The 25,583-nt window shown below is 44.6% G+C and overlaps 1 protein-coding gene and 1 long non-coding RNA gene across 2 annotated transcripts in view; both read left to right on the top strand.

The window, feature by feature from the left end:
* The first annotated feature begins 8,805 nt into the window (after positions 1–8,805).
* Positions 8,806–25,583, top strand: part of cdh23 (cadherin-related 23) — a 190,860-nt gene continuing 174,082 nt past the window's right edge. The window contains exons 1-7 of the mRNA XM_045211457.1: positions 8,806–8,919; positions 9,234–9,423; positions 9,960–10,105; positions 10,593–10,812; positions 11,330–11,482; positions 12,772–12,885; positions 14,142–14,290. Coding sequence (XP_045067392.1) covers positions 8,806–8,919; positions 9,234–9,423; positions 9,960–10,105; positions 10,593–10,812; positions 11,330–11,482; positions 12,772–12,885; positions 14,142–14,290 — 1,086 coding nt within the window. The remainder of the gene's footprint in view (positions 8,920–9,233; positions 9,424–9,959; positions 10,106–10,592; positions 10,813–11,329; positions 11,483–12,771; positions 12,886–14,141; positions 14,291–25,583) is intronic.
* On the top strand, positions 15,911–16,768 carry LOC121577260. The gene is made up of 3 exons (XR_006002593.2): positions 15,911–16,094; positions 16,240–16,522; positions 16,642–16,768. It is a non-coding gene; the product is annotated as an uncharacterized LOC121577260 (long non-coding RNA).

Genomic DNA, 25,583 nt, shown 5'->3' with positions numbered 1-25,583 from the left:
CTTGTTAACAAATTATAGTTTTGGCAAGTCGGTTAGGACATCTACTTTGTGCATGACACAAGTAATATTTCCAACAATTGTTTACAGACAGATTATTTCACTTATAATTTCACAATTCCAGTGGGTCAGAAGTTTACGTACACTAAGTTGACTGTGCCTTTAAACAGCTTGGAAAATTCCAGGACATGAAGTCATGGCTTTAGAAGCTTCTGATGGGCTAATTGACATCATTTGAGTCAATTGGAGGTGTACCTGTGGATGTATTTCAAGGCCTACCTTCAAACTCACTTTGCTTGACATCATGGGAAAATCAAAATAAATCAGCCAAGACCGTGGAAAACAAATTGTAGACCTCCACAAGTCTGGTTCATCCTTGGGAGCAATTTCCAAATGCCTGAAGGTACCACGTTCATCTGTACAAACAATAGTACGCAAGTATAAACACCATGGGACCACACAGCCGTCATACCGCTCAGGAAGGAGATGCGTTCTGTCTCCTAGAGATGAACGTACTTTGGTGTGAAAAGTGCAAATCAATCCCAGAACAACAGCAAAGGAACTTGTAAAGATGCTGGAGGAAACTGGTTCGAAATAATCTATATCCACAGTAAAACGAGTCCTATATCGACAAAACCTGAATGGCCGCTCAGCAAGGAAGAATCCACTGCTCCAAAACCGCCATAAAAAAAGCCAGACTACGATTTGCAACTGCACATGGGGACAAAGATCGTACTTTTTGGAGAAATGTCCTCTGGTCTGATGAAACAAAAATAGAACTGTTTGGCCATAATGACCATCGTTATGTTTAGAGGAAAAAGGGGAGGCTTGTAAGCCGAAGAACACCATCCCAACCGTGAAGAACGGGGGTGGCAGCATCATGCTGTGGGGGCGCTTTCCTGCAGGTGGGCCTGGTGCACTTCACAAAATAGATGGCATCATGAGGAAGGAAAATGATGTGAATATATTGAAGCAACATCTCAAGACATCAGTCAGGAAGTTAAAGCTTGGTCGCAAATGGATCTTCTAAATGGACAATGACCCCAAGCATTCTTCCCATGTTGTGGCAAAATGGATTAAGGACAACAAAGTCAAGGTATTGGAGTGGCCATCACAAAGCCCTGACCTCAATCCTATAGAAAATGTGTGGGCAGAACTGAAAAAGCATGTGCGAGCAAGGAGGCTTACAAACCTGACTCAGTTACACCAGCTCTGTCAGGAGGAATGGGCCAAAATTCACCCAACTTATTGTGGGAAGCTTGTGGAAGGCAACCCAAAACATTTGACCCAAGTTAAACAATTTAAAGGCAGTGCTACCAAATACTAATTCAGTGTATGTAAACTTCTGACCCACTGGGAATGTGATGAAATAAATAAAAGCTGAAAGAAATAATTCTCTCTACTATTATTCTGACATTTCATATTCTTAAAATAAAGTGGTGATCCTAACTGACCTAAGACAGGGAATATTTACTAGCATTAAATGTCAGGAATTGTGAAAAGCTGAGTTTAAATGTATTTGGTTAAGGTGTATGTAAACTTCCGACTTCAACTGTACATAAAGCTGTCCCAACAGCAGAGCTTTCTTCTCAGCACCATGGAGTGAATCCTTACCACTGCTACACCTGGCTGTCAGCCGAGCTTTGTCTGGCAGCCAAACAGTTCATTCAGCCTCATTTACTGCCTTTTTTTAAAACATAGCTGATATGGCTATCTTGCTTAATCAAATGTGGTTTCTACTGACAATTGAGATGTACAAACTATGGCATAAGGTGACGACGAGCGGATATGAGGCGATCCATAATTTCGCTTAAGACATTAATGAGCGAGCTAGGACGGACGTAGTCAATATAGCTATTTTTTCAGCACTTTTGAAATGTACAGCGACAGAATTCAGAACAGGGGCCGTTCTTACAGTATTCTCCCTGTACACCAAGTCCGAACCGTAGGATAAATAAAGTGGGCATAACATTTAACATTTAAGTCATTTAGCAGATGCTCTTATCCAGAGCGACTTACAAATTGGTGCATTCAACTTAGGATAGCCAGTGGGACAACCACCACTGGGGGAGGGGGGGTGTAGAAGGATTACTGTTATACTATTTCAGGTATTCCTTAAAGAGGCAGGGTTTCAAGTGTCTCCGGAAGGTGGTCAGTGACTCCGCTGTCCTGGCGTCGTGGGGGAGCTTGTTCCACCATTGGGGTGCCAGAGCAGCGAATAGCTTTGACTGGGCTGAGCGGGAACTGTGCTTCCGTAGAGGTAGTGGGGCTAGCAGGCCAGAGGTGGATGAACGTAGTACCCTCGTTTGGGTGTAGGGACTGATCAGAGCCTGAAGGTAAGGAGGTGCCGTTCCCCTCATACCTCCATAGGCAAGCACCATGGTTTTGTAGTAGATGCGTCCTTCAACTGGAAGCCAGTGGAGTGTGCGGAGGAGCGGGGTATAATCAGACAATAAAAGCTCTTACAATATTCAATGATTACATTTCTCAAAAACAGGTTATTGGCTACATGTCAGAACAGTAGGCTAAGTTATGAGGGGGAAAGGGACCAAATTATGAGGGTGAGGCACATGGGCTACTAACATCTTACTACACAACATACACTTAGTATTACTTTCTTAGCTATAATATACATATCTCCCTGGCATATTACATCATTTATGCAGCAGCATACAATACATTTTTGGACTCACTTTGTTGTGCTGTGCTCACTTGAACAGGAAGGTGGTGCGGCGGTCCTTCTTGTGGGAAAATATTGTCATCAAACTTTGTCATCAAAGTCTGGCATTCTCTGGATGTATGGTGCTTTCAAGACAACTGGGAACTCTAAAAAAACAAGGTTGAATCATGACATCAGTGATCTTCAGGTCGGAGCTCTAGAAGAGGCCAGAGTTCCCAACTTGGAATTCCTAGTTGGATGACCATTCAAAAAGTATTTTACCAGTCGGAGCTCGTTTTTTTCAGAGTTCCCAGTTGTCTTGAACTCACTGAAGTCTGAGATTTTCAGAGTTTCATGCTCGAAGTCATACTGGATTGACAGCATGGCCAATGTATTCAACCTTTTCTGGCCCATGGTGTTGAATGTTTATCCTTTTAAGCTTGGAAAAGATACCCTTAAACCCAGACTTGGACCACACACCCACTCCACTGAATAGCAGGCTAGTGATTGCTTTGCAATGCTTGCAGTTAGCCACTGATTTCTTCCAAACAACTCATTGTTGAATTTGCGATTTCCAACATATTGTGTAACGTTTATGTCCAATAGCCGATGAGCACCAATATATTATATCTATCATTTCTCTTCATATGACAAGGATTAAAAAGGATTTGCCAGTAGACTGTCAACTTGATTCATGATTATCACTGGTTGTCTAGCTTGCTAGCTAAGATTTTGAAAGTAGGATGTTGACATGATCGGTCCAATCAACGATGTGGTAGATATAATGTGATTTGATGTCATTTTATCTGTGGCCAATGACCTTAAGCCATCTTGGATGGGCACTTCTAATGTAACGCTATGGCAGCACCCAAGGGGCTTTAATTTTCTAGCTCTCCCCGTAGATTCTACGTAGACGTAGTGTCCCCATGAGTGACAGAACACTGAGCCAATCACGGTGCAACTAGAGAACATTGGATAGGTTTTAATCATCACAGTGGGAACAACATCCCCTATCCACCTTATGTGTGAGCGCTTTTAAAACACAGAAGCCAAATGCGGAAACTATGGATACAACTTCCTCCGCACTCGTGCATTATCATTATTCATATGCACCCCATTAGAAATCCCTGCTTTAGCATGTTTCTGTTAGCTGATACATCATAGCAAAATACACCATATTACTGTCCTGCTAATGTGCCTGGACTTTGTAGGCTAAACTGCCGAGATAAACCCCATAACTGATCCAAATGGTTGCCCAATCAGGCAACCTAGATGCACTTATTTTGAAATGAATATGCATTCTAAATGCCAGGCTTTTGAGCGGTTATTCAAATGACAGGCTATTTATTCACTGCAGTTTACAGACTAGAGTTTTGTACTCACTTGAATACAATAACATTATTCATTACATTGTGTTGTTGTAGCCTAGGTAGGATAATTTTCTTTCCCCTAAAAAAACTGAAACAATAGGGTAGCTTTTCGGGGACTGGGAGGGTGCGCAGCCTTGTGAGCGTACATAGTGTAGGCTACTTATGATTTCTTTATATGTGACCGACCGGCTCGATTTGGTCTTATGTAGCAAAATTTGAAATTGTGATTTTACATTCGATAAAAATAGAGACTCAGATCTAGAAAATGGTATATCATACACTATAGATGAGGAACAATAGAAAAGTAATTCTTCTTTGAAAGTTAATAAACTTGTAACCTCACTTTTGAGAAAATGGCCTTTGAATGTTTTGGTACACCCACTGGAAAGCTCTTCTTTGTCTACACCCATTCAGCATTGTTCACACCCTCTTAAGCTATAGCTCCGCCCTTAAACTCAGAGCATTGTCACATTGTCCGTTCGTAAAATTCAGAGCATTTCGCTCTCGGAGCGTTCAGCGCGCACACTGGACACTCTGGCTGAGGAGTAGGGTTGATCCGAGCATTCTGTTCTAACAACAGCAGCCAAGCACCCAAGCTAACTGGCTAACGTTGGCTAGCTTGCTTGCTACTTCCAGACACAAATGAGAGAACAGCTCACTGACCATGTTACTTGCCCTAGCAGAGCTGGTAAGACAGTTTTTTTGTTATCCAGAGTGACTGCAACTGTGCTGCTGGCAACAATTTAATTACGTTTTTTTGCCAATGTTTACTGACACCATATTCAATGGGTGTTGAGCATTCATAAATGTGTAAGTTATTCTGCGCTCTGGCACACTCAGAGGAGAGTGCTCTGAAATTGGAGTAGATAGCCAGAGCGAATTTACCAGCTACGTCTATCAACAGTTGTCGCATTGACATCATGAACATTCTATTGGAATGGTTACTTGCATAGTGGAGTCTTTTGTTTAGACATGTAGCTAGCTAGCTAAACAATGAACCATAATCCCAACTCATGACATTACTACCCTGCATGAATCTGCAGGTAGCTAACCAACCAGGTTCAATGTTAGCTAGCTAACATTAGGCTACAATAGCAAAGCAAATGGCTCTGAGGTACAAATAATATTACTGCACAGATCATACATGTAATGTTAGCTAGCGCGCCAGCCAGCTAAGGTTAGCTAGCTAGCTAACAGTACACTTTCTAACAAAATTAGAAACGTGTAATATCTGAAAATGTAGCTAGCTAGACTATCTTACCCGTAAACATGGATGGACGCTTCACCCTCTCTGTCACGGATGCCATGGTTGCCCTTAGTTTGAAGATGTAATCTCCTTAGCTATCATACTTTAATTCCACTGATTTCAAAACTCGATCTCTCGGCATGTCCAGCCCACTCATTATCTCAGCCAATCATGGCTAGCGGGAAGGTTGCTGTTTTTTTCTGTGGCTAAACCAACTAGACTCGTAATTTAACATTGTTATTCATATTTACAGATGCCATACAAGTTTGTTATTAAGGCACATGAAAGTTCACATGTTCCAGAAGGCATTTCTGACAAAAAAATGCAGTTTGATTTAAAAAAAGTTTACGTTCAAATGGCTCTCCTGTGAAGTAGTGACGCGCGACATACGCCTATTTTCCTGAAACAAGTCACATATGATCAACTTTTTTTATTTCGCTGTGCAAATTTACTGGATATATTCACTGCGGTATTAAGCCTAACATTGAGCTTATGAATTATGGGCTAATATGCATACACTTCTAACTTCTAAGGCTATAGTAGGCTACATGTCGAGCCTGTCTGTCTTCATTGTTCTGTTGCGCAAGTACGCACCTGGCCTCTCCGCTGCCACGGCTATTCGTTTTAAATCTTGTGGAATTCCAGGAAAAGCGAGACTACAAAAGCTTGTTGAACCTTTATTTCAACTTATTTTCTTTAGCCTACTAATAGCCTATTGGAGGAGAGATGCAAGCTTGCTCTTGCTTGCTGAATGTACACCAGGCTATAGATTTAATGGGGGAGTTGAAAAGGAGAAGCCCATCTTTTCCTATAGTAGGTCTATCTTAACACCGGGCTACATCCTGACAAAATAGGCCTACACCATATGAGTGGCCTCCTAATGTACCTTTCTGGACCTTCTAAACTGTCGAGAATAGACCCAAACTTATCCAAATGGTTGCATAATCAGGCCTACGCTGTTGGCCTATGCTGTTACTGCAGTTCACAGCCTATGGACAATAATTGCGAATTCATTTGATAACAATAATACATTCCTAATTGCACTGTGTTGTTGTAGCCAAGGTATAATAATGTTCTTGTCTAAAAACATAGACCTAATCAATAGTGGAGCTTTGTGTGCCCGGGGACCACAGAGCGCAGCCTGGAGGAACACACTACAGATCTGCCATTTCATAATCTGTTAACCTATTTTTATTGCACGCTGACAGGTAAATATTTAACCTATAGCCGTAATATTTAGCTAATGAATGGCCTAATATCTAGCTAATATTTAGCTTATTACTTCGGCTACACATCGCTAGCCTCTCCCTACCAGCTGTTCCCGTGTGCAACAGGCTATATGCTATGCAAGTTTCTCAGAAATAGGCCATTCCTCTTCTCGTGAAATCCCAGGAAAAGCTATAGGCTACAAAAGCTATAGGACATTTATTTTGATAATTTTTTATACTAGGCCTAATAGCTTATTAGGGGAAATAAACTGGCTTGCACTTGCTAATTGCTTAATGTAAAACAGGCCTTGAAAATGCATGTCAGGGAAAGTTGAGGAGAGAAAGTGCATTGGTGTGATCACTTTTGGCTGGTTATGATAACATTGTTGCACTGATGCATTGCAAATAGTTGCACAGGGCATACAGAGATGAACACAGTGAAAAAGAAGACCCAAAGGAATTGACAACCATTAGAAAAATAGAAATCACTTGCAAACCATTTGAGCAACAAGGCAATGACATGCTGTAAAAGATGTGCAGGCTAAATAGCGTTTGTTGTTTAATTGCTACATTTAAATATGAGTTACTATATTATTTTTCATTAGGCCTACATGTATATTGAAGTATTATTTGCAGTTGTCACTATGACAATGAACATACCCTGAAAGCACTGAATGGTCACTCTGAACCAGTATCTGTGCCACAGAGTTTCTAAACCCAGAGGCAGAACATTGCAAGACTTCGGGGAACGCTTCGAAGCAGATCAAGTAGACCAGTCTGGGGTTTGGGGTTAGAGAAGTCAGTGAAAGAAGTTAAACATTCTTCCTTACATGTTAATTTTCTCAAAATCTAAAGACACAACCTAGATTCGACCCAATGTCTTAAGTAGTTGAACATGTTATTTCTTCCACCTCGTGAAAGTGACAAACTGACACATTTTCATTTTCTTCAAAAACTACTTTATATCGAAGGCATGCCTTTGATTTGACAGCCTGCACATGAACAGTTCGGCACGAGAGACCAGATGATGCATTCCTGCACGAGCCTAGCTAGCCAACGTCGACATGACATCGCCTACAAGTGTGATCGGGGATTTCTATTGGAGAAGTTTCCTCCTATCTTCAAACTGTACTGTCTTTGTCTGTGCGTTAGAGACCTCATGAATGGTCTTCTGTTACGGCCTTATTAATGCAGTAGGATGCGTTGATCAGTTGATTGACAGGTGTAGGACTGTAGACCGATAAACTATAAACTTTCCTCTAGGGTGGATGCTCACCAACGTTTTATAGTTATGTAGCCTATAGTTTATCATTATAGTTATCGTTATAGTTATTGGCTTGGTGGATGGCCCGGGCCTTAATTAACTCTACCACAGCACAACTAAAATGATTATCACAATAGAACTAGCCTACTAGTAGGTCTAGATAACATTAGCGAACTTGAATTAAATAAATATACAATTACACTTATACACTTACACTTATACTTGTTTACTTGACTTTTATACTCTATAAATGTTTGCCACCAGCGTGCTGTGGTAGGGAAGTAAAGCTGAAGACGAATCCATCACTTCCGTTGTTTGGCTGTGCCCATAGCAGCGCTCCAAAATCAGGTGGATACACTTCCTCATGAACTCAGTCACCGTGTCAGTGTATACGTCAATATCTCAGAGGCAACCCGGAACATATCCAAGTCTTCGTGATCAAAACTAGTTTGAAGCATCGATTTCGATTGGTCAGACCAGCTTTGAACCGTCCTTACCACGGGTACTTCCTGTTTGAGTTTCTGCCTATAGGAATGGAGGAGCAGAATAGAGGCATGATCTGATTTGCCGAAGGGAGGGCGAGGGAGGGCCTTGTAGCCATTCCGGAAGGGAGAGTAACAATGGTCGAGAGTTTTTGATGCGCGAGTAATGCAGGCAATGTGTTGATAAAACTTTGGTAGCGTTTTCCTCAGATTTGCTTTATAAATGTCTCCAGCTACAATAAATGCAGCCTCACGATATGCAGTTTTCAGTTTGCACAAAGTCCAATGTAGTTCCTTGAGAGCCGTCGTGGTATCGGCTTGAGGGGGAATATACACAGCTGTGACGATGACCGAAGAGAATTCTCTCGGGAGGTAATGCGGTTGGCATTTGATTGAGTTATTCTAGGTTGGGTGAACAAAATGACTTAAGGTCTTGTACGTTACCACAGTCACACCATGAGTAGTTAATCATGAAACATACACCTCTGCCTTTTTCCTAATCTGCATCGGATGCGCTCTTAAATGTGCTGCTACTCACATAATGTTGCTCAAGTTATGATGTTGCGTGCATTTCGTCACATGCTCGCAGTCAAACAACCAATAATAACGTGCAACCCTGTGTTTGGTCTGGACTGCGTTCTCACTGGCAGCGAACTGCACCACTGTGAAACCACCCTTTTTGAGCGAACCACGGTGTGGATATAATGTTCACACCAGTCCAAACGAACCAAAATAAAAAAACGCACCAAACCATTTGGAAAAAAACGCACCAAACCATTTTGGTGTGAAAGCCCCCTAAGACTTATTCCTCCTCTCTCCCCTAACTCCTCCTTATTTCTTATCCGCTCTTCTCTCTTCCTATCTCTTCTCACTCCTTACCCCCTCCTCGCCCTGCCTCCTCCTTCCTCTCCTTCCTCTCCTCTCCCCCCAAACCCCTCCTCTCCTCCACCCCACTCCCTCCTCTCCCCACTTCCCCTTCCCCCCACCTCCCTCATAAATCCCCCCAGGTGCTAGCAATAGACCCAGACGATGGGGACAATGGGACAGTGGTGTACAGCATCAGCCCAGAGAACCCCTTCTACACCATCAACAGCAGCACAGGGAAGATCAGGACCAGCGGGGTTGTGCTGGACAGAGAGAGTTCCAACCCCAAAGACACCCTGCACATGAGGACCATCATCGTGTCTGCTGTCGACAGTGAGTCCCAACCCAGGCCAGAACTCTGTCTGTCTGTCTGTCTGTTGGTAGATCGGTTGGTCGGTCGGTCTGTGTGTCTATTTGTCTGTCTGTCTGTCTGTCTGTCTGTCTGTCTGTCTGTCTGTCTGTCTGTCTGTCTGTCTGTCTGTCTGTCTGTCTGTCTGTCTGTCTGTCTGTCTGTCTGTCTATCTATCTATCTAGCTGGGGACTGAGACGTCTGTCTGTCTATTCATGTGTTTGTTTGTGTGTGTGTGTGTGTGTGTGTGTGTGTGTGTGTGTGTGTGTGTGTGTGTGTGTGTGTGTGTGTGTGTGTGTGTGTGTGTGTGTGTGTGTGTGTGTCTGTCTGGAGCTGAAGAGTGTGTAAATCTGTCAGCCTACTGTATCAGTATCTAAATTACAGTGTCAGTTTATATGTGTCTCTGCAATAACACTGTTTCAACCAAATCTTCCTTCTACTTTAATATTGATGGTAAAACTTTTATTGCCGTTTTGTGCTCTTGTAAATGCTGTGTTTATTCCTCTGGCGCCCCCTCAAGTTGGCAGACCTCCACTGCGTTCTTCAGTCAGCACCACGGTGTACGTCAACTTGCTGGACCTGAATGACAACGACCCCACCTTCCTTAACCTGCCCTTTGTGGCCGAGGTGCCAGAAGGCCTGCCTAGTGGATCCTCTGTGTTCAAGGTCAGCACACCATTACAAGATATTATTAGAGTTAGTTGCCTGTGTCTTTGTATCAGATTAATCAGATTAATCCATGACACTGGCATGTCTGACGGGCCTCATTCCATGATATGTCATCAATACATGCCAGTGTGGCAGATTAAACTGATATCATGACAGCGCGTGTGTGTGAAGGCTAATTGAAAAATCTCCTTTGTTTCTGTAACTGTCTGTCATGTCCTCCTCTCACTTCTGTTCACCGCACCACTTCCATCTTTCTCTCGCTCTCTGTCCCCTCTGTTTCCTATCCACACACCTCTTACTCCTCTCCCCTCTCACCCTACCCCCTCTCCTCTACTATCTCACCTCTCCTCCCTTCCTCTCCTCTTTCTCTCCTCCTCTCCTCTCTCTCTCTGTCCTCTCCCTTCCTCCTCTCTGTCTCTTTCTCTCCCTCTTTCTCTCCCTCTCCGTTCCTTTCCCTCAATCCCTCTCTCCTCTCCTCCCTCAGATCCAGGTGGATGACCCTGATGAGGAGGAGAATGGTATGGTTACCATGGCGCTACTGGTGGGCATGCCACGCCTTGACTTCTATCTCAACAGCACCACGGGCGTGCTGTACTCCACAGCAACGCTGGACCGCGAGCAGATTGGCCAGTACCACCTGAGGATTGTGGCATACGACAAAGGGCAGAAACCACGCACCTCCACCAGCACCCTCACCATCACAGGTATGCAATAGTCAGGGCATGTATTCATAAAGCGTCTCAGAGTAGGAGTGCTGATCTAGAATCAGTTTTGCCTTTCAGATCATAATGACTAAGACAGTGGGGACCTGATCCTAGATCACCACACCTACTTTCAGATGATATGTGAATACAGGACACGGCTAGACCAACATACAAACTTTGCACCATGTAAAGACTGATTCAAGACTCGCAGAGATTTGCAGAGTATAACCTGCTGGTCTGAAGCAGATCTTTTAGAAGTGCTGAGAGATTAATGAGAATCTATTAAATGTGTTACTTGTCTTGTCCGCCTACTGCGCATGATTACATTTATTTTACAAAGATGAATATGAAAACATGATAACTCAGAGTCTATGTGTCTCTCTTTGTCTGTCTGTCTGTCTGTCTGTCTGTCTGTCTGTCTGTCTGTCTGTCTGTCTGTCTGTCTGTCTGTCTGTCTGTCTGTCTGTCTGTCTGTCTGTCTGTCTGTCTGTCTGTCTTGTCTCCCTGTGTCCCTCAGTCCTAGATGCCAACGACGAGACCCCCACGTTCTTCCCCAAAGTGTACAATGTGTCCCTGCAGGAGAGCGTCCCCAGGGACCATGTGGTGGCTCACCTCAACTGCTTCGACAACGACGCCGGCCTCAACGCTGAGCTCAGCTACTTCATCACAGGTCAGAGGTCAAACTAAGGCCATGGCAGCCACAAATGTGTGCGTGTGCGAGTGTGTGTGTGTGTGTGTGTGTGTGGTGTGTGAGTGGTTGGGAAACACGTGTGTGCATCTAGAGTGGTTGGGCAAAACGTAGAGGTGTATTATGTGAATTTCCTACTCCTTGTGTATGTGTGGACACTACACTCTTAGAAAAAAGGGTTCCAAAGGGGTTCTTTGCGGAGGAATAGGGTTCTACTAAGAACTGTTTTAATCAGAAGAACCCTTTTTGGAAGACAAGGGTTCTATGTATCTATAACCTTTAACATCCTAAGAATCTTTTTTGGAAGAAAGGGTTCTTTGATGGTTCTTTGGAAGGAAATAATAATTCTTTGGAAGGCAAGAAGGGTTTTACAAATAACCATATATCATATTTCCCAGCATGCTCTATTGCAGTGATATTTTCAGAATTGTTTGTTTTACTGTTATATCTGTTGTTTTTGCATTGATTGGTTGATACATTTTATGCTACACAAAGATAAATAACATACCGTTTTCTAATCTACTCCAATCTGTTAGTAATTGGATTTATTGCACCCGTTACTGAGATGGTTGTTCAAGTTTAGATGATTTAGGTAGTCTCAGTATTCAGTCTTCCCATTCCTGGCAGTCATTCTGATTGCAGGTTGCAGGTGATTAACAATTCTACTTGTTGGATATCCTAACTCAGGCTGGATTCCAATAGGAATTACACAACACTTTGCAAACCAGCATAATGTAACTTGCAGGTCTGGTGTTGCCTGTAAAGCAGGAGATTCCTAACACCCCTGTGTTAGGGTATTACTAGGCCCTCAAAGAAAGGCCGTATTGTCATAAATCATAAAGTTTTAAAGGCTAATAAGGCTGGTGGAACTGTCCATAGAGTGTTCTAAGAAGAACCCTCCAAAGATAAAAGGGTTCTCAGTAGAACCCTTCATAGATGGTTCTAGGAAGAACCTTTAGATTATAAAATGGTTCTTGGTAGAACCCTTCATAGAGGGTTCTAGGTAGAACTATATACAGTGGGTTCTTTGAAGAACCATATGTAGAGGGTTCTAGATAGACCCCTCTGCAAAGGGTTATACCCAGCACCAAAAAGGGTTCCCCTATGGGGACAAACCGAAGAACCCTGTACGGTTCTACTTAGCACCTTTTTTTCTAAGAGTGTAGTGTATATGTGTGTGTGTGCATGCAGACTTGCGTTCATTTATGTGTATAAGTGAATAGCCGAGATTTACATGTAATGTTCCACCATCTGTGTGTTGTGTTCTGCAGATGGTAACCAGGATGGTAAATTCAGTGTTGGCTTCAGAAATGGTGTGGTCCGGACTGTGGTTGCCCTGGACAGAGAGACACTGGCTGCATACAAACTGGTCATAGAGGCTATCGGTGAGTCCTAGCCCTATAAGAGTATTTTTCAGTCCTAGCCCTATAATAGCCTTCATCTTTGTTTTTACTCTGTGTATTTAGACCAATTGTATTTGTTCCATTTTGGGCTTGTTTTAGTGTACATGTTCTGTACGATTTCAAACTTCAAATAAATTGGTTCAAAGCTACAATCCTTTTGTACATCTGTGAGATTGAGAAGTGAGAAGTGATGCATGCAAGTCTTCAGGGATGTGAAATGTTGTGCTACGGTCTCTGTTCCTTTTCATCATCGTACTAAAGAGAGAACAATAAGGTCTGCATCCTAAATACAAGCCTATTCCCTTGTTAGTGCACTACTTTTCACCAGGGCCCATAGGGCTCTGGTTCAAAGATGTGAAACTTTGTAAGGAATAGGCTGCCATTTGGGATGCAACCAAGGTTTGAGGTTTCCTGTTGTTGTTTTTCTTGAAACCTTTAAGTACATCTCAGTTGTTCTGAGGTGTCTGCTGCTAGGGCTGTTCAGACACCTCACTGTGTGTATACAATGAGTATACCAAACATTAGAAACACATTCCTAATATTTTGGGTGGTGGACCATTCTTGATACACACGGGAAACTGTTGCGCTGTTGCAGTTTTTGACACAAATTGGTGCGCCTGGTACCTACAGTACTACCATACCCTGTTCAAAGGCACTTAAATATTTTGTCTTGCCCATTCACACTCAATGCTTGAAAATCCTTCTTTAACCTATCTCATCCACTTCATCTACACTGATTTAAGTGGATTTAACAAGTGATATCAATAAGGGATCATAGCTTTCACTTGGTCAGTCTGTCATAGAAAGAGCAGGTGCTCTTAATGTTTTATATACTAATTTAGGCGGAGAGAGGGGAAGAGGGGGGAGAGGGATTGAGAGAAGAGGAGAACACTCATGTCACTACCTCAGAAGTGATTGAACATGGCTCAACTTTGAGTATCCCACTGATATTTTTTCAAATGTTGGGTTTTCAAAGACTCAGTTTGTTTTTGTTTTCTATTGTATGGTTTTAATGATTCGATTATACAGTTGGTTTTATTTACAAAGATGGCAAAGATATTGACTTTAGTTGAAATGCAACCAATGAATGCACTGAGTGTAAGTTGCTAAACGACTCAAATGAAATAAAAATGTAGCTGTGTCATAAAACAGAAAAATATGTTCACTGGCCCAGTTTCTCAGAAACTGACAGACACATACACACAGTGTTGTAATGTGTGAATGTGTGTCCCCCTCAGACAATGGTCCAGCAGGCAGCAGGAGGACAGGCACAGCCACAGTGTTTGTAGAAGTACTGGACGTGAACGACAACAGACCCATCTTCCTCCAGAACAGCTACGAGACCAGCATACTGGAGAATGTCCCCATTGGAACCAGCATCCTGCAGGTACACAGGCAGGCTGACACACACACACACACACACACACACACACACACACACACACACACACACACACGTACACATACAGATAGATGTATGATCTTAATTTGATCACCCTGTTGCAGGAGAAATTTCCTGCAATGCAATTTGATTTGAGGTTTAAAAAGGCTTCTGAAATGTGTAATCCCTTACAAAAAATGCATCAACCTCTACAAATTTCCATTAATTATAATCCACATACAGTGCCTTGCAAAAGTATTCATCCACCTTGGCGTTTTTCCTATTTTGTTGCATTACAACCTGTAATTTAAATTGATTTTTATGTGTGAACAGCTCAAACTGTCTCTAACCAGATTAGAAAGAAGAGTGGGAGGCCCCGGTTCACAACTGAGCAAGAGGACAAATATATTAGAGTATCTAGTTTGAGAAACAGACGCCTCACAGGTCCTCAACTGTCAGCTTCATTAAATAGTACCCGCAAAACACAAGTCTCAACGTCAACAGTGAAGAGGTGACTCTGGGATGCTGACCTTCTAGGCAGAGTTGCAGAGAAAAAGCCATATCTCAGACTGCCCATCTTAATCTTTTCTTTTTATTGGCCAGTCTGAGATATGGCTTTTTCTTTGCAACTCTGCCTAGAAGCTCAGCATCCCGGAGTCGCCTCAGTTGCTCAGTTGTGAACCGGGGCCTCACACTCCTCTTTCTAATCTGGTTAAAGACAGTTTGCGCTGTTCTATGAAGGGAGTAGTACACAGCGTTGTACGAGATCTTCAGTTTCTTGGCAATTTCTTGCATGGAATAGCCTTAATTTCTCAGAACAAGAATAGACTGACGAGTTTCAGAAGAAGGTTATTTGTTTCTGGACATTTTGAGCCCCCCCACACACACACACACACAGCAGTGTAAAGTATTTAAGTACAAATACATTAAAGTACTACCTAACTCGTTTTTTGGGGATTGTGAACTATTGATATTTTTTATAACTTTTACTTTCCTAAAGAAAATAATGTACTTTTTACTCCATACATTTTCCCTTACACCCAAAAGTTCTTGTTACATTTTAAATGCTTACAGTTTTTTTACGATTGTTTACACACTAAAATTAAAATTTCCACACAATTAGCAAAATTGTACTCCAATGAGCAAAACACCTCCACAGATTTGCACAACATTACACACAATGTCCGCCTCACCCTTTTTGCAAAACATTACACACAGTGATTTGTAAAACTCTACACACATTTTCACACCTTAGACACAGATAAGGATCGTGAGGTTACTTCCTTGTAATTACAAAGCACCGGATTGCCAATTACCACACTAATGAACGAATTGGATAAACACATCTACCAGGTGTGGAAGCACACATGTGCTAATTTGAAAACGCAGCACTCAGGTGTGCTATAAAAGGCAGCAGGTGAGTTCACCTGTCTTCAACAAAAATGGAAGGAGTTAGAAGAAGAAGAAGAGTGAGAATGAGAGGGGAGCTCAAAGAGGAGATGAAGGCGGTAGAGGAAAAGGAGAAGGAGGTAGAGGAAGAGGCATAGGTAGAGGAGAAGAAGGTAGAGGAAGAGAAGGAGGTAGAGGAAGACACCTAGGTAGAGGAAGAGGTAGAGAAGGGACTTGAAGAGTTGATAGAACCTGAACAAAGAAGACGAGGACCAAATTTGACTCGAGAAATCCGTGCAACACTTATTGACCATGTTATCAACCATGGACTGACACTGATGGAAGCTGGACAAAGAGTTCAACCAAATCTCAGCAGAAATACTGTTGCGTCAGTAATTCGGACATTTCATCGAGAAAACAGGTAAGCTAACCACACAGTATACATTGAAACTGAAGCTTGTATAATCAATATTGTTTACTGTGACATTTGACAGTAGGCTGCATATATATATATATATATATATATATATATTTATTTATTTTTATCTTATTTTGTTTTTACATAGGATTGAGGGTCGAGGACACCAAGGTGGAAGGGGCCCTATGTTTAGTCGTGCACAAGAGGCCGCCATTGTGAACATGGTTTTGGCCAATAATTGTATCAGGCTACGAGAAATCCAAGCCAATATCATCAATGATGACAATATTTTCAATAACATCCAACGAGTCTCTCTGTCAACATTAGGTCGAATCCTAAAGAAAAATCAAATATACATGAAGCAACTGTATCGGGTACCATTTGACAGAAATTCAGAGAGAGTGAAACATCTGCGCAATGAGTATGTGGAGGTATGCATTGTTCATCTGACTATGGTGTGGTATCATGCACTGCTCATAATGTTCTGTCACAAAAAAAATACTGTGCTATAGATATTGAATAGCATCCTATTTTCTTTAATGTGTTTCAGAGAGTCTTGCAAATGGATGCTGCTGAAATTCAACATGAATTTATATATGTGGATGAGGCTGGATTTAACCTTGCAAAAACAAGAAGAAGAGGGAGAAATGTAATTGGGCACAGGGCAATCACCAATGTGCCAGGGGCAGCGAGGGGTAACATCACCCTTTGCGCTGCTATCACACAAAATGGGGTCCTCCACCACCATGCAAATCTGGGACCCTATAATGCAAATCTGATACTTGCATTTCTTGACCGATTGCATGAGATTGTCACAGCATTACACCAAGTGGACCAGATGCGGTACATTGTCGTTTGGGACAATGTCTCATTTCATCGGGCTGCTCTAGTCCAGAACTGGTTCCATGATCACCCTGATTTTGAAGTTTTATACCTTCCCCCATACTCCCCCTTCCTGAATCCTATAGAATAATTTTTTTCAGCGTGGCGGTGGAAGGTATATGACCTGCGGCCTTATGACCGTTTGCCCCTCATTCAGGCCATGGAACAGGCATGTGATCTTATTGAAGCAGCTTCAGTGCAGGGGTGGATTCGTCACACAAGGCGATTCTTCCAGCGGTGCCTTGCCAATGAAGACATAGCCTGTGATGTGGATGAAATGTTATGGCCTGATCCAGCCAGACGGAGAGACGGATAGTTACAGTATTCTTGTTGCTTTTACAGTAGTTTTCTTTCATTTCTGTTTACTTTTACTTTACTTTTCTTCAGAGTCAAAGTGTATGTACTGTAATTCATGCAGTAATTTTTATTTGTCTACGGATTTTATTTGTTTACAGTAATTGATATCATTGTTGGTTGATTACTGTAACTGATTATGGTAAGAAATACTGTAAGTATTGAAATAAATACTTGAAATATTCCAGTCTGCAGCATCAAGTGTTGTGCAGTGCTTGGTAAGGTTATAGTAGGCCTACAGTATTTGTCTACATTCTCCTTATATCTCAAAACAAATCATGAATAATGTTGTGAGTTTCTCACTATTTTTTGTCACCTAAATTATCTCTCACATACAGTAAGAATGTCTGGCCAAAAATCTATTTTTTTTTTTTTTTTACAAATGTGTTTTTTATTTATCACAGCAGTGTGAAACTGGCTGCAATAGTGTATGATCATTGATGACTGTGTTGGTTAAATGAAAACAAATAGCATTTTCACAAATATGTGTATATGTTTTGACTGAAGTGTGTATGTTTTGACTGAAGTGTGTCATTTTGCAAACAATCTAGGAATTTTGCTAATTGATTGTGGTGTTTGGATAATTGTGATTATATTTTGACAAAAAGAACTCTGTTTTCAAAATCGCGTGTAAACAATTGAAAAAAACTGTAGCAGGACAGGAAAATGGTCCAGTTCACGCACTTATCAAGAGATCATACCTGGTCATCCCTACTGCCTCTGATCTGGCGGACTCACTAAACACACATGCATCGTTTGTAAATGATGTCTGAGTGTTGGAGTGTGCCCCTGGCTATCCATAAATTATAAATCAAGAAAATGGTACCATCTGGTTTGCTTAATATAAAGAATTTGAAATGATTTATACTTTTCCTTTTCCTTTGGTACTCAAGTATATTTTTGCAATTACATTTACTTTTGATACTTAAGTATATTTAAAACCAAATACTTTTAGACTTTTACTCAAGTACTATTTTACTGGGTGACTTTCACTTTTACTTGAGTCATTTTCTATGAAGGTATCTTAACTTTTACTCAAGTATGACAATTGGGTACTTTTTCCACCACTGCACACCCACACACATGCACACACATACACTCCAATGCATTTAATGCAGGTATTTGAAAGTAGTTTAAAATAGTAGGCTGTTTATAGGAATTTATTTGAACATACAGTGAGGGAAAAAAGTATTTGATCCCCTGCTGATTTTGTAAGTTTGCCCACTGACAAAGACATGATCAGTCTATAATTTTAATGGTAGGTTTATTTGAACAGTGAAAAACAGAATAACAACCACAAAATCCAGAAAAACGCACGTCAAAAAAGATATAAATTGATTTGCATTTTAATGAGGGAAATAAGTATTTGACCCCTCTGCAAAACATGACTTAGTACTTGGTGGCAAAACCCTTGTTGGCAATCACAGAGGTCAGACATTCCTTGTAGTTGGCCACCAGGTTTGCACACATCTCAGGAGGGATTTTGTCCCACTCCTCTTTGCAGATCTTCTCCAAGTCATTAAGGTTTTGAGCCTGACGTTTGGAAACTCGAACCTTCAGCTCCCTCCACATATTTTCTATGGGATTAAGGTCTGGAGAACGGCTAGGTCACTCCAGGACCTTAATGTGCTTCTTCTTGAGCCACTCCTTTGTTGCCTTGGCTGTGTGTTTTGGGTCATTGTCATGCTGGAATACCCATCCTGTCACGAGTTGCTAAGCCAGAATCCAGAAGCAGACCAGGACAAGGTAAGTTGAAACGAAGGTGAGTGTTTATTACAAATTCAAGAGTGATGCTGAATAATCCAGGGAACAGAGCGGGCGGCGTTGATTAGTTGTTGGGGGTGCAGTGGTTGATCCCATCCTGGGTCGGCAGCCGCCGACCACCAGGCAGAGGTTGGATGAAGGTTCCGGACGGGTGACTGCAGATGGAACAAAACGGGGTAAGTAAGCAACAAACCAACAAGGTGCAAAAACAACAAAACTAACGCTAGGCTCTAAGACTGATACTCTGGTAAACCTACTGTTCATGGCTAACGATCCGGCAGGGAATGGATGTTAGGCCAGAGCCTAAGAAGGGGTGATGATCAGGACCAGGTGTGCAGATTGCTGATGGGATGCAGGTGCGGAAATCAAGAGAGCTCCCCGGAGCGTTCCAGAACCCTCGGGAAACTGGAGATCCCGAGCAGAAAAACTAGTCCACAGACAGGACCCGACTCAGACTGCCGGGATCGTTACAGTACCCCCCTCCGATCGAACGCCACCGGGCGGACTCCCCGAGCACCAGGATGGAGGCGGTAGAAGTCACTGATGAGGTCAGCATCTAGGACCTGTCGCCGCGGAATCCAACTCCTCTCTTCAGGACCATACCCCTCCCAGTCCACGAGATACTGGAAACCCCGGCCCCGCCGTCTGGAATCCATGATGCGACGCACCGTGTAGGCAGGACCACCTCCGATCATCCGAGGAGGAGGAGGAGGAGGCGGAGGAGGCAACAGAGGACTGAGGAAAACAGGCTTGAGGCAGGAGACATGAAAGGTGGGATGGACTCTGAGCGTCCTCGGGAGTTTGAGTCGAACTGCCACCGGATTGATCACCTTCTCCACCACAAACGGACCAATGAACTTCGTAACAACTTCCTAGACTCAGTCCGTAACGGAAGATCCCGTGTGGCCAACCAGACCCTATCTCCGATGGAATAGGTGGGAGCGGGGATCCGGCGACGATTCGCCTGGAGCTGATACCGGTCCGAAACTCTAAGGAGTGCCTTTCTGGCCCGATGCCAGGTCCGGTGGCAACGACGAATATGGGCCTGAACAGAAGGCACTGAGAGCTCCTTCTCCTGAGAAGGGAACAGGGGAGGTTGGTAGCCATACAGGCACTGGAAGGGAGACATCCCAGTGGCAGATGTAGGGGAGAGTATTGTGGGCATACTCAACCCAAGGCAACTGAGAGACCCAGGAGGTGGGGTTGGAAGAGACCAGGCAGCGTAGCGTGGATTCCATCTTCTGGTTGGCTCTCTCCGCCTGACCATTGGATTGGGGGTGAAAACCAGATGTGAGACTGACTGTAGCTCCAATGGCCAAACAGAAGGACTTCCAGACAGCAGAGGTAAACTGAGGGCCACGGTCGGAAACGATATCACTGGGCAAACCGTGGACCCTGAAAACCTCCCTAACCAGGATCTCGGACGTCTCCGAGGCAGAGGGAAGCTTGGCAATTGGCACAAAGTGGGCGAACTTGCTGAATCTGTCCACGATAGTCAGAACGACCGTGTTCCCCTCAGAAGCGGGCAACCCAGTGACGAAGTCCAGGGCCAGATGCGACCATGGTCGCCGGGGAATAGGAAGGGGGTGAAGTAGTCCAGAGCTGGGCCGATTGGTACTCTTATTCTGCGCACACACTGGACAGGCAGCAACAAAACCCCGAGTATCCTCGGCCATGGCAGGCCACCAAAAACGTCTGCGAAGAAACGCCATTGTCCGAGCCACGCCAGGGTGACAAGCCATCTTGCTGGCGTGGGACCATTTGAGGACAGCAGGACGAACCGACTCAGGCACAAACAACCGACCGGGTGGACCGTTACCGGGACCGGGCTGAGTCCGAAGGGCCGCCAGCACCTCCTCCTCAATCTTCCACATAACTGCTCCCACGACGCAGTTCCGGGGGAGAATTGTCTCGGTCTTGGACCCACTCTCCTCCGTCTTGGAGAACATCCGGGACAAGGCGTCCGCCTTGCCGTTCTTAGATCCAGGTCGGAACGTCAGGGAAAACTTGAATCGTCCGAAAAACAACGCCACCTGGCCTGACGGGAGTTGAGACGTTTAGCCGATTGCACGTAAGCAAGATTCTTGTGGTCAGTCCAGACAATAAACGGTTGCTCCGCCCCCTCCAACCAGTGGCGCCACTCCTCCAAGGCAAGTTTCACCGCGAGAAGCTCCCGGTTACCCACATCGTAATTCCTCTCCGCAGGCGAAAGGCGACGAGAGTAGTAGGCGCAGGGATGGAGTTTACTGTCCGTGGAGCATCGCTGCGACAGGATGGCGCCAACTCCCACATCAGACGCGTCCACTTCAACGACGAACTGACGGGCCGTGTCCGGTTGAGAGAGAATCGGTGCGTTGGTGAATCGCCTCTTCAAATCCAGAAACGCTCGATCCGCCTCCGGATTCCACTTGAAGGTCCTGATACTGGAAGTCAAGGCAGTTAACGGAGCGGCCACACGGCTGTAATCCCGGATGAATCTGGCGGTAGAAATTCGCAAACCCCAAAAATCTCTGGAGCTGCAATCTCGTACCGGGCTGGGCCCATTCCAGAACCGCTCTAACCTTCTCCTGGTCCATCCTAATCTCTCCCCTGGAGATGATGTACCCGAGAAAGGATGTCGTGTGGGCGTGAAACTCGCACTTCTCGGCCTTCACGAACAGGCGATTCTCCAACAATCGCTGCAGAACCTGCCGGACATGCTGGACGTGGTCGGAAGGTTCCTTCGAGAAGATCAGAATGTCATCCAGGTAAACAAACACAAAGAGACCGATCATATCTCTCAGGACGTCGTTCACCATACTCTGGAATACCGCTGGAGCATTGGTCAGTCCAAACGGCATCACCTGATACCGAAGTGACCCATCGGTGTATTGAAACCCGTCAACCACTCGTCCCCTCTCTGATCCGGACCATGTGATACGCATTGCGTAGGTCTAGCTTGGTGAACACCGTAGCACCCTGTAAGGAGTCGAAGGCAGAACTCATCAAGGGCAGGGGATACTTGTTCTTGACCGTGATGTCATTCAACCCCCCGATAATCAATACACGGTCGAAGAGAGCCATCCTTCTTACCCACAAAGAAGAATCCTGCCCCCAGGGGGTGATGACGAGGGACGAACGAGACCAGCAGCTAGGGACTCCTTGATGTAGGTCTCCAAAGCCTCACGTTCAGGTCGGGAGATACTGTATAACCTTCCCTTGGGGTAGACAGCTCCAGGGAACAGGTTGATGGCACAATCATATGGTCGGTGGGGGAGGGAGTGACAGAGCCTTCTGCTTACTGAACACTTCCCCCAAATCGTGATATGTCTCGGGAACCAGGGACAAATCTGGGGGTTTAGCCTCAATCACCTGACTGGGAACCGAATGGGGGCAGGCAGTCTTGAGACAGTTAGCATGACAATCAAGGCTCCAACTCGTTACCTTGCCCGTCACCCAATCGAACGTGGGATTGTGTTCCTTCAGCCAGGGGTATCCAAGGACCAGAGGAACATGGGAAGACGGCAGAATGAAGAATGAAATCATCTCAGAATGATTCCCCGACAACCGCATCTTAACCGGTTCAGTCCTCATCGTGATACGTGCCAGACTACTGCCGTTCAGAGTGGTAGCTTCAATGGCTTCCGGCAATTGCTCCTTGGAAAGCCCCAGCTGTTCCACCAACTCGGCATCTAGAAAGCTTCCATCGGCACCTGAATCGATAAAAGCGTTAATCGCTAAGCTCTGATTCCTGTTCATAAGGGTAGCCGGGAAACGGGGTCTGACAGAGGTATTGAGAGGTCGAAACTGGCTCGCTAAAAGTCCTCCCAACTTTAGCGAGCCGCGCAGTTTGACGACCCGACTGGAACCTGAGAAGCTGATCGGTTGGACGGAACCCATTGCTTCTCCCTCCTTCGCTCTCGGACTCGATTATCCACCCGAATAGACAAGGCTACCAAGCTGTCCAGGTCACTAGGCTCCGGATAGGAGATCAACTCATCCTTGAGCTGCTCCGACAGACCCTGGTAAAAGGCCGCTTGCAGAGCCTCCTCATTCCACCCACTCTCCACAGCCAACGTCTTGAACTCGATCACGAAGTCGGCCACGCTGCGAGTTCCTTGGCGAAGCGAAAACAGGCGCCTAGCTGCGTCCCCCCCCCTCGGACGGAATGGTCGAAGAGCTTCCTCATCTCGGCCGTGAACCCCTGGTATGAAGCCATGCAGGGATCCTGTCGTTCCCAAACGGCTGAAGCCCACTCCAGCGCTCGACCACGCAGCAACTCAATCACAAAGGCTATCCTAGCCTTGTCTGTGGCATAAGAGTAGGGCTGTAGATCGAACACTAATCCACACTGCATAAGGAAGGAACGGCATCTTCCCAGCTCCCCCTCATATTTATCCGGCGTCGGAACCTTGGGCTCACGGAAGGACACAGCTTCAGAAGCGGCAGGCGAGATGGGTGAAACCGGTAGTGGATCCTCCACCGGACACTTGCGTTGGTTCTGGACCTCCGTCAGACCGGTAGAAAGGTTCCGAACTGACAACGCGATCTCCTGTAGTACCGTGCTATGATGGCCCAACATCTTCTCCTGCTGGGTAATGGCATGGCGAACAGAGTCCAGGTCCGCTGGGTTCATTACTGGCCGGATCGTTCTGTCACGAGTTGCTAAGCCAGAACCCAGAAGCAGACCAGGACAAGGTAAGTTGAAACGAAGGTGAGTGTTTATTACAAATTCAAGAGTGATGCTGAATAATCCAGGGAACAGAGCGGGCGGCGTTGATTAGTTGTTGGGGGTGCAGTGGTTGATCCCATCCTGGGTCGGCAGCCGCCCGACCACCAGGCAGAGGTTGGATGAAGGTTCCGGACGGGTGACTGCAGATGGAACAAAACGGGGGTAAGTAAGCAACAAACCAACAAGGTGCAAAAACAACAAAACTAACGCTAGGCTCTAAGACTGATACTCTGGTAAACCTACTGTTCATGGCTAACGATCCGGCAGGGAATGGATGTTAGGCCAGAGCCTAAGAAGGGTGATGATCAGGACCAGGTGTGCAGATTGCTGATGGGATGCAGGTGCGGAAATCAAGAGAGCTCCCCGGAGCGTTCCAGAACCCTCGGGAAACTGGAGATCCCGAGCAGAAAAACTAGTCCACAGACAGGACCCGACTCAGACTGCCGGGATCGTTACACATCCACGACCCATTTTCAATGCCCTGGCTGAGGGAAGGAGGTTCTCACCCAAGATTTGACGGTACATGGCCCCGTCCATCGTCCCTTTGATGCGGTGAAGTTGTCCTGTCCCCTTAGCAGAAAAACACCCCCAAAGCATAATGTTTCCCCCTCCATGTTTGACGGTGGGGATGGTGGTCTTGGGGTCATAGGCAGCATTCCTCCTCCAAACACGGCGAGTTGAGTTGATGCCAAAAAGCTCGATTTTGGTCTCATCTGACCACAACACTTTCACCCAGTTCTCCTCTGAATCATTCAGATGTTCATTGGCAAACTTCAGACAGGCCTGTATATGTGCTTTCTTGAGCAGGGGGGACCTTCGCGGGCGCTGCAGGATTTCAGTCCTTCACGGCGTAGTGTGTTACCAATTGTTTTCTTGGTGACTATGGTCCCAGCTGCCTTGAGATCATTGACAAGATCCTCCCGTGTAGTTCTGGGCTGATTCCTCACCGTTCTCATGATCATTGCAACTCCACGAGGTGAGATCTTGCATGGAGCCCCAGGCCGAGGGAGATTGACAGTGTTTTGTCTTTCTTCCATTTGCGAATAATCGCACCAACTGTTGTCACCTTCTCACCAAGCTGCTTGGCGATGGTCTTGTAGCCCATTCCAGCCTTGTGTAGGTCTACAATCTTGTCTCTGACATCCTTGGAGAGCTCTTTGGTCTTGGCCATGGTGGAGAGTTTGGAATCTGATTGATTGATTGCTTCTGTGGACAGGTGTCTTTTATACAGGTAACAAACTGAGATTAGGAGCACTCCCTTTAAGAGTGTGTTCCTAATCTCAGCTGCTTACCTGTATAAAAGACACCTGGGAGCCAGAAATCTTTCTGATTGCGAGGGGGTCAAATACTTATTTCCCTCATTAAAATGCAAATCAATTTATAACATTTTTGACATGCGTTTTTCTGGATGTTTTTGTTGTTATTCTGTCGCTCACTGTTCAAATAAACCTACCATAAAAATTATAGACTGATCATTTCTTTGTCAGTGGGCAAACGTACAAAATCAGCAGGGGATCAAATAATTTTTTCCCTCACTGTACGGCCACATTATTTGAAAATACTCAAATGCACAGAACAATAAGTATTTAAATAACAAATAATCAAATACACATGTATTTGAACCCAGGTCACACACACACACGCACAAAATGAGAAAACATTTGTATTTTCTAAAACAACCAAAAATGTTATACAACAAAATTACCACAAAATGTTCTAATACAACAAAAGTACAAAACAATTCACATCAACCACAGAGGCTGGTATCCCTTTTGGCAGAA

Source organism: Coregonus clupeaformis, chromosome 37 (assembly GCF_020615455.1).
Source record: "Coregonus clupeaformis isolate EN_2021a chromosome 37, ASM2061545v1, whole genome shotgun sequence".
Lineage (NCBI taxonomy): Eukaryota > Metazoa > Chordata > Actinopteri > Salmoniformes > Salmonidae > Coregonus > Coregonus clupeaformis.
The sequence above is the reverse complement of the archived record's forward strand: the minus strand, read 5'-3'. Positions and strand labels throughout refer to the sequence as shown.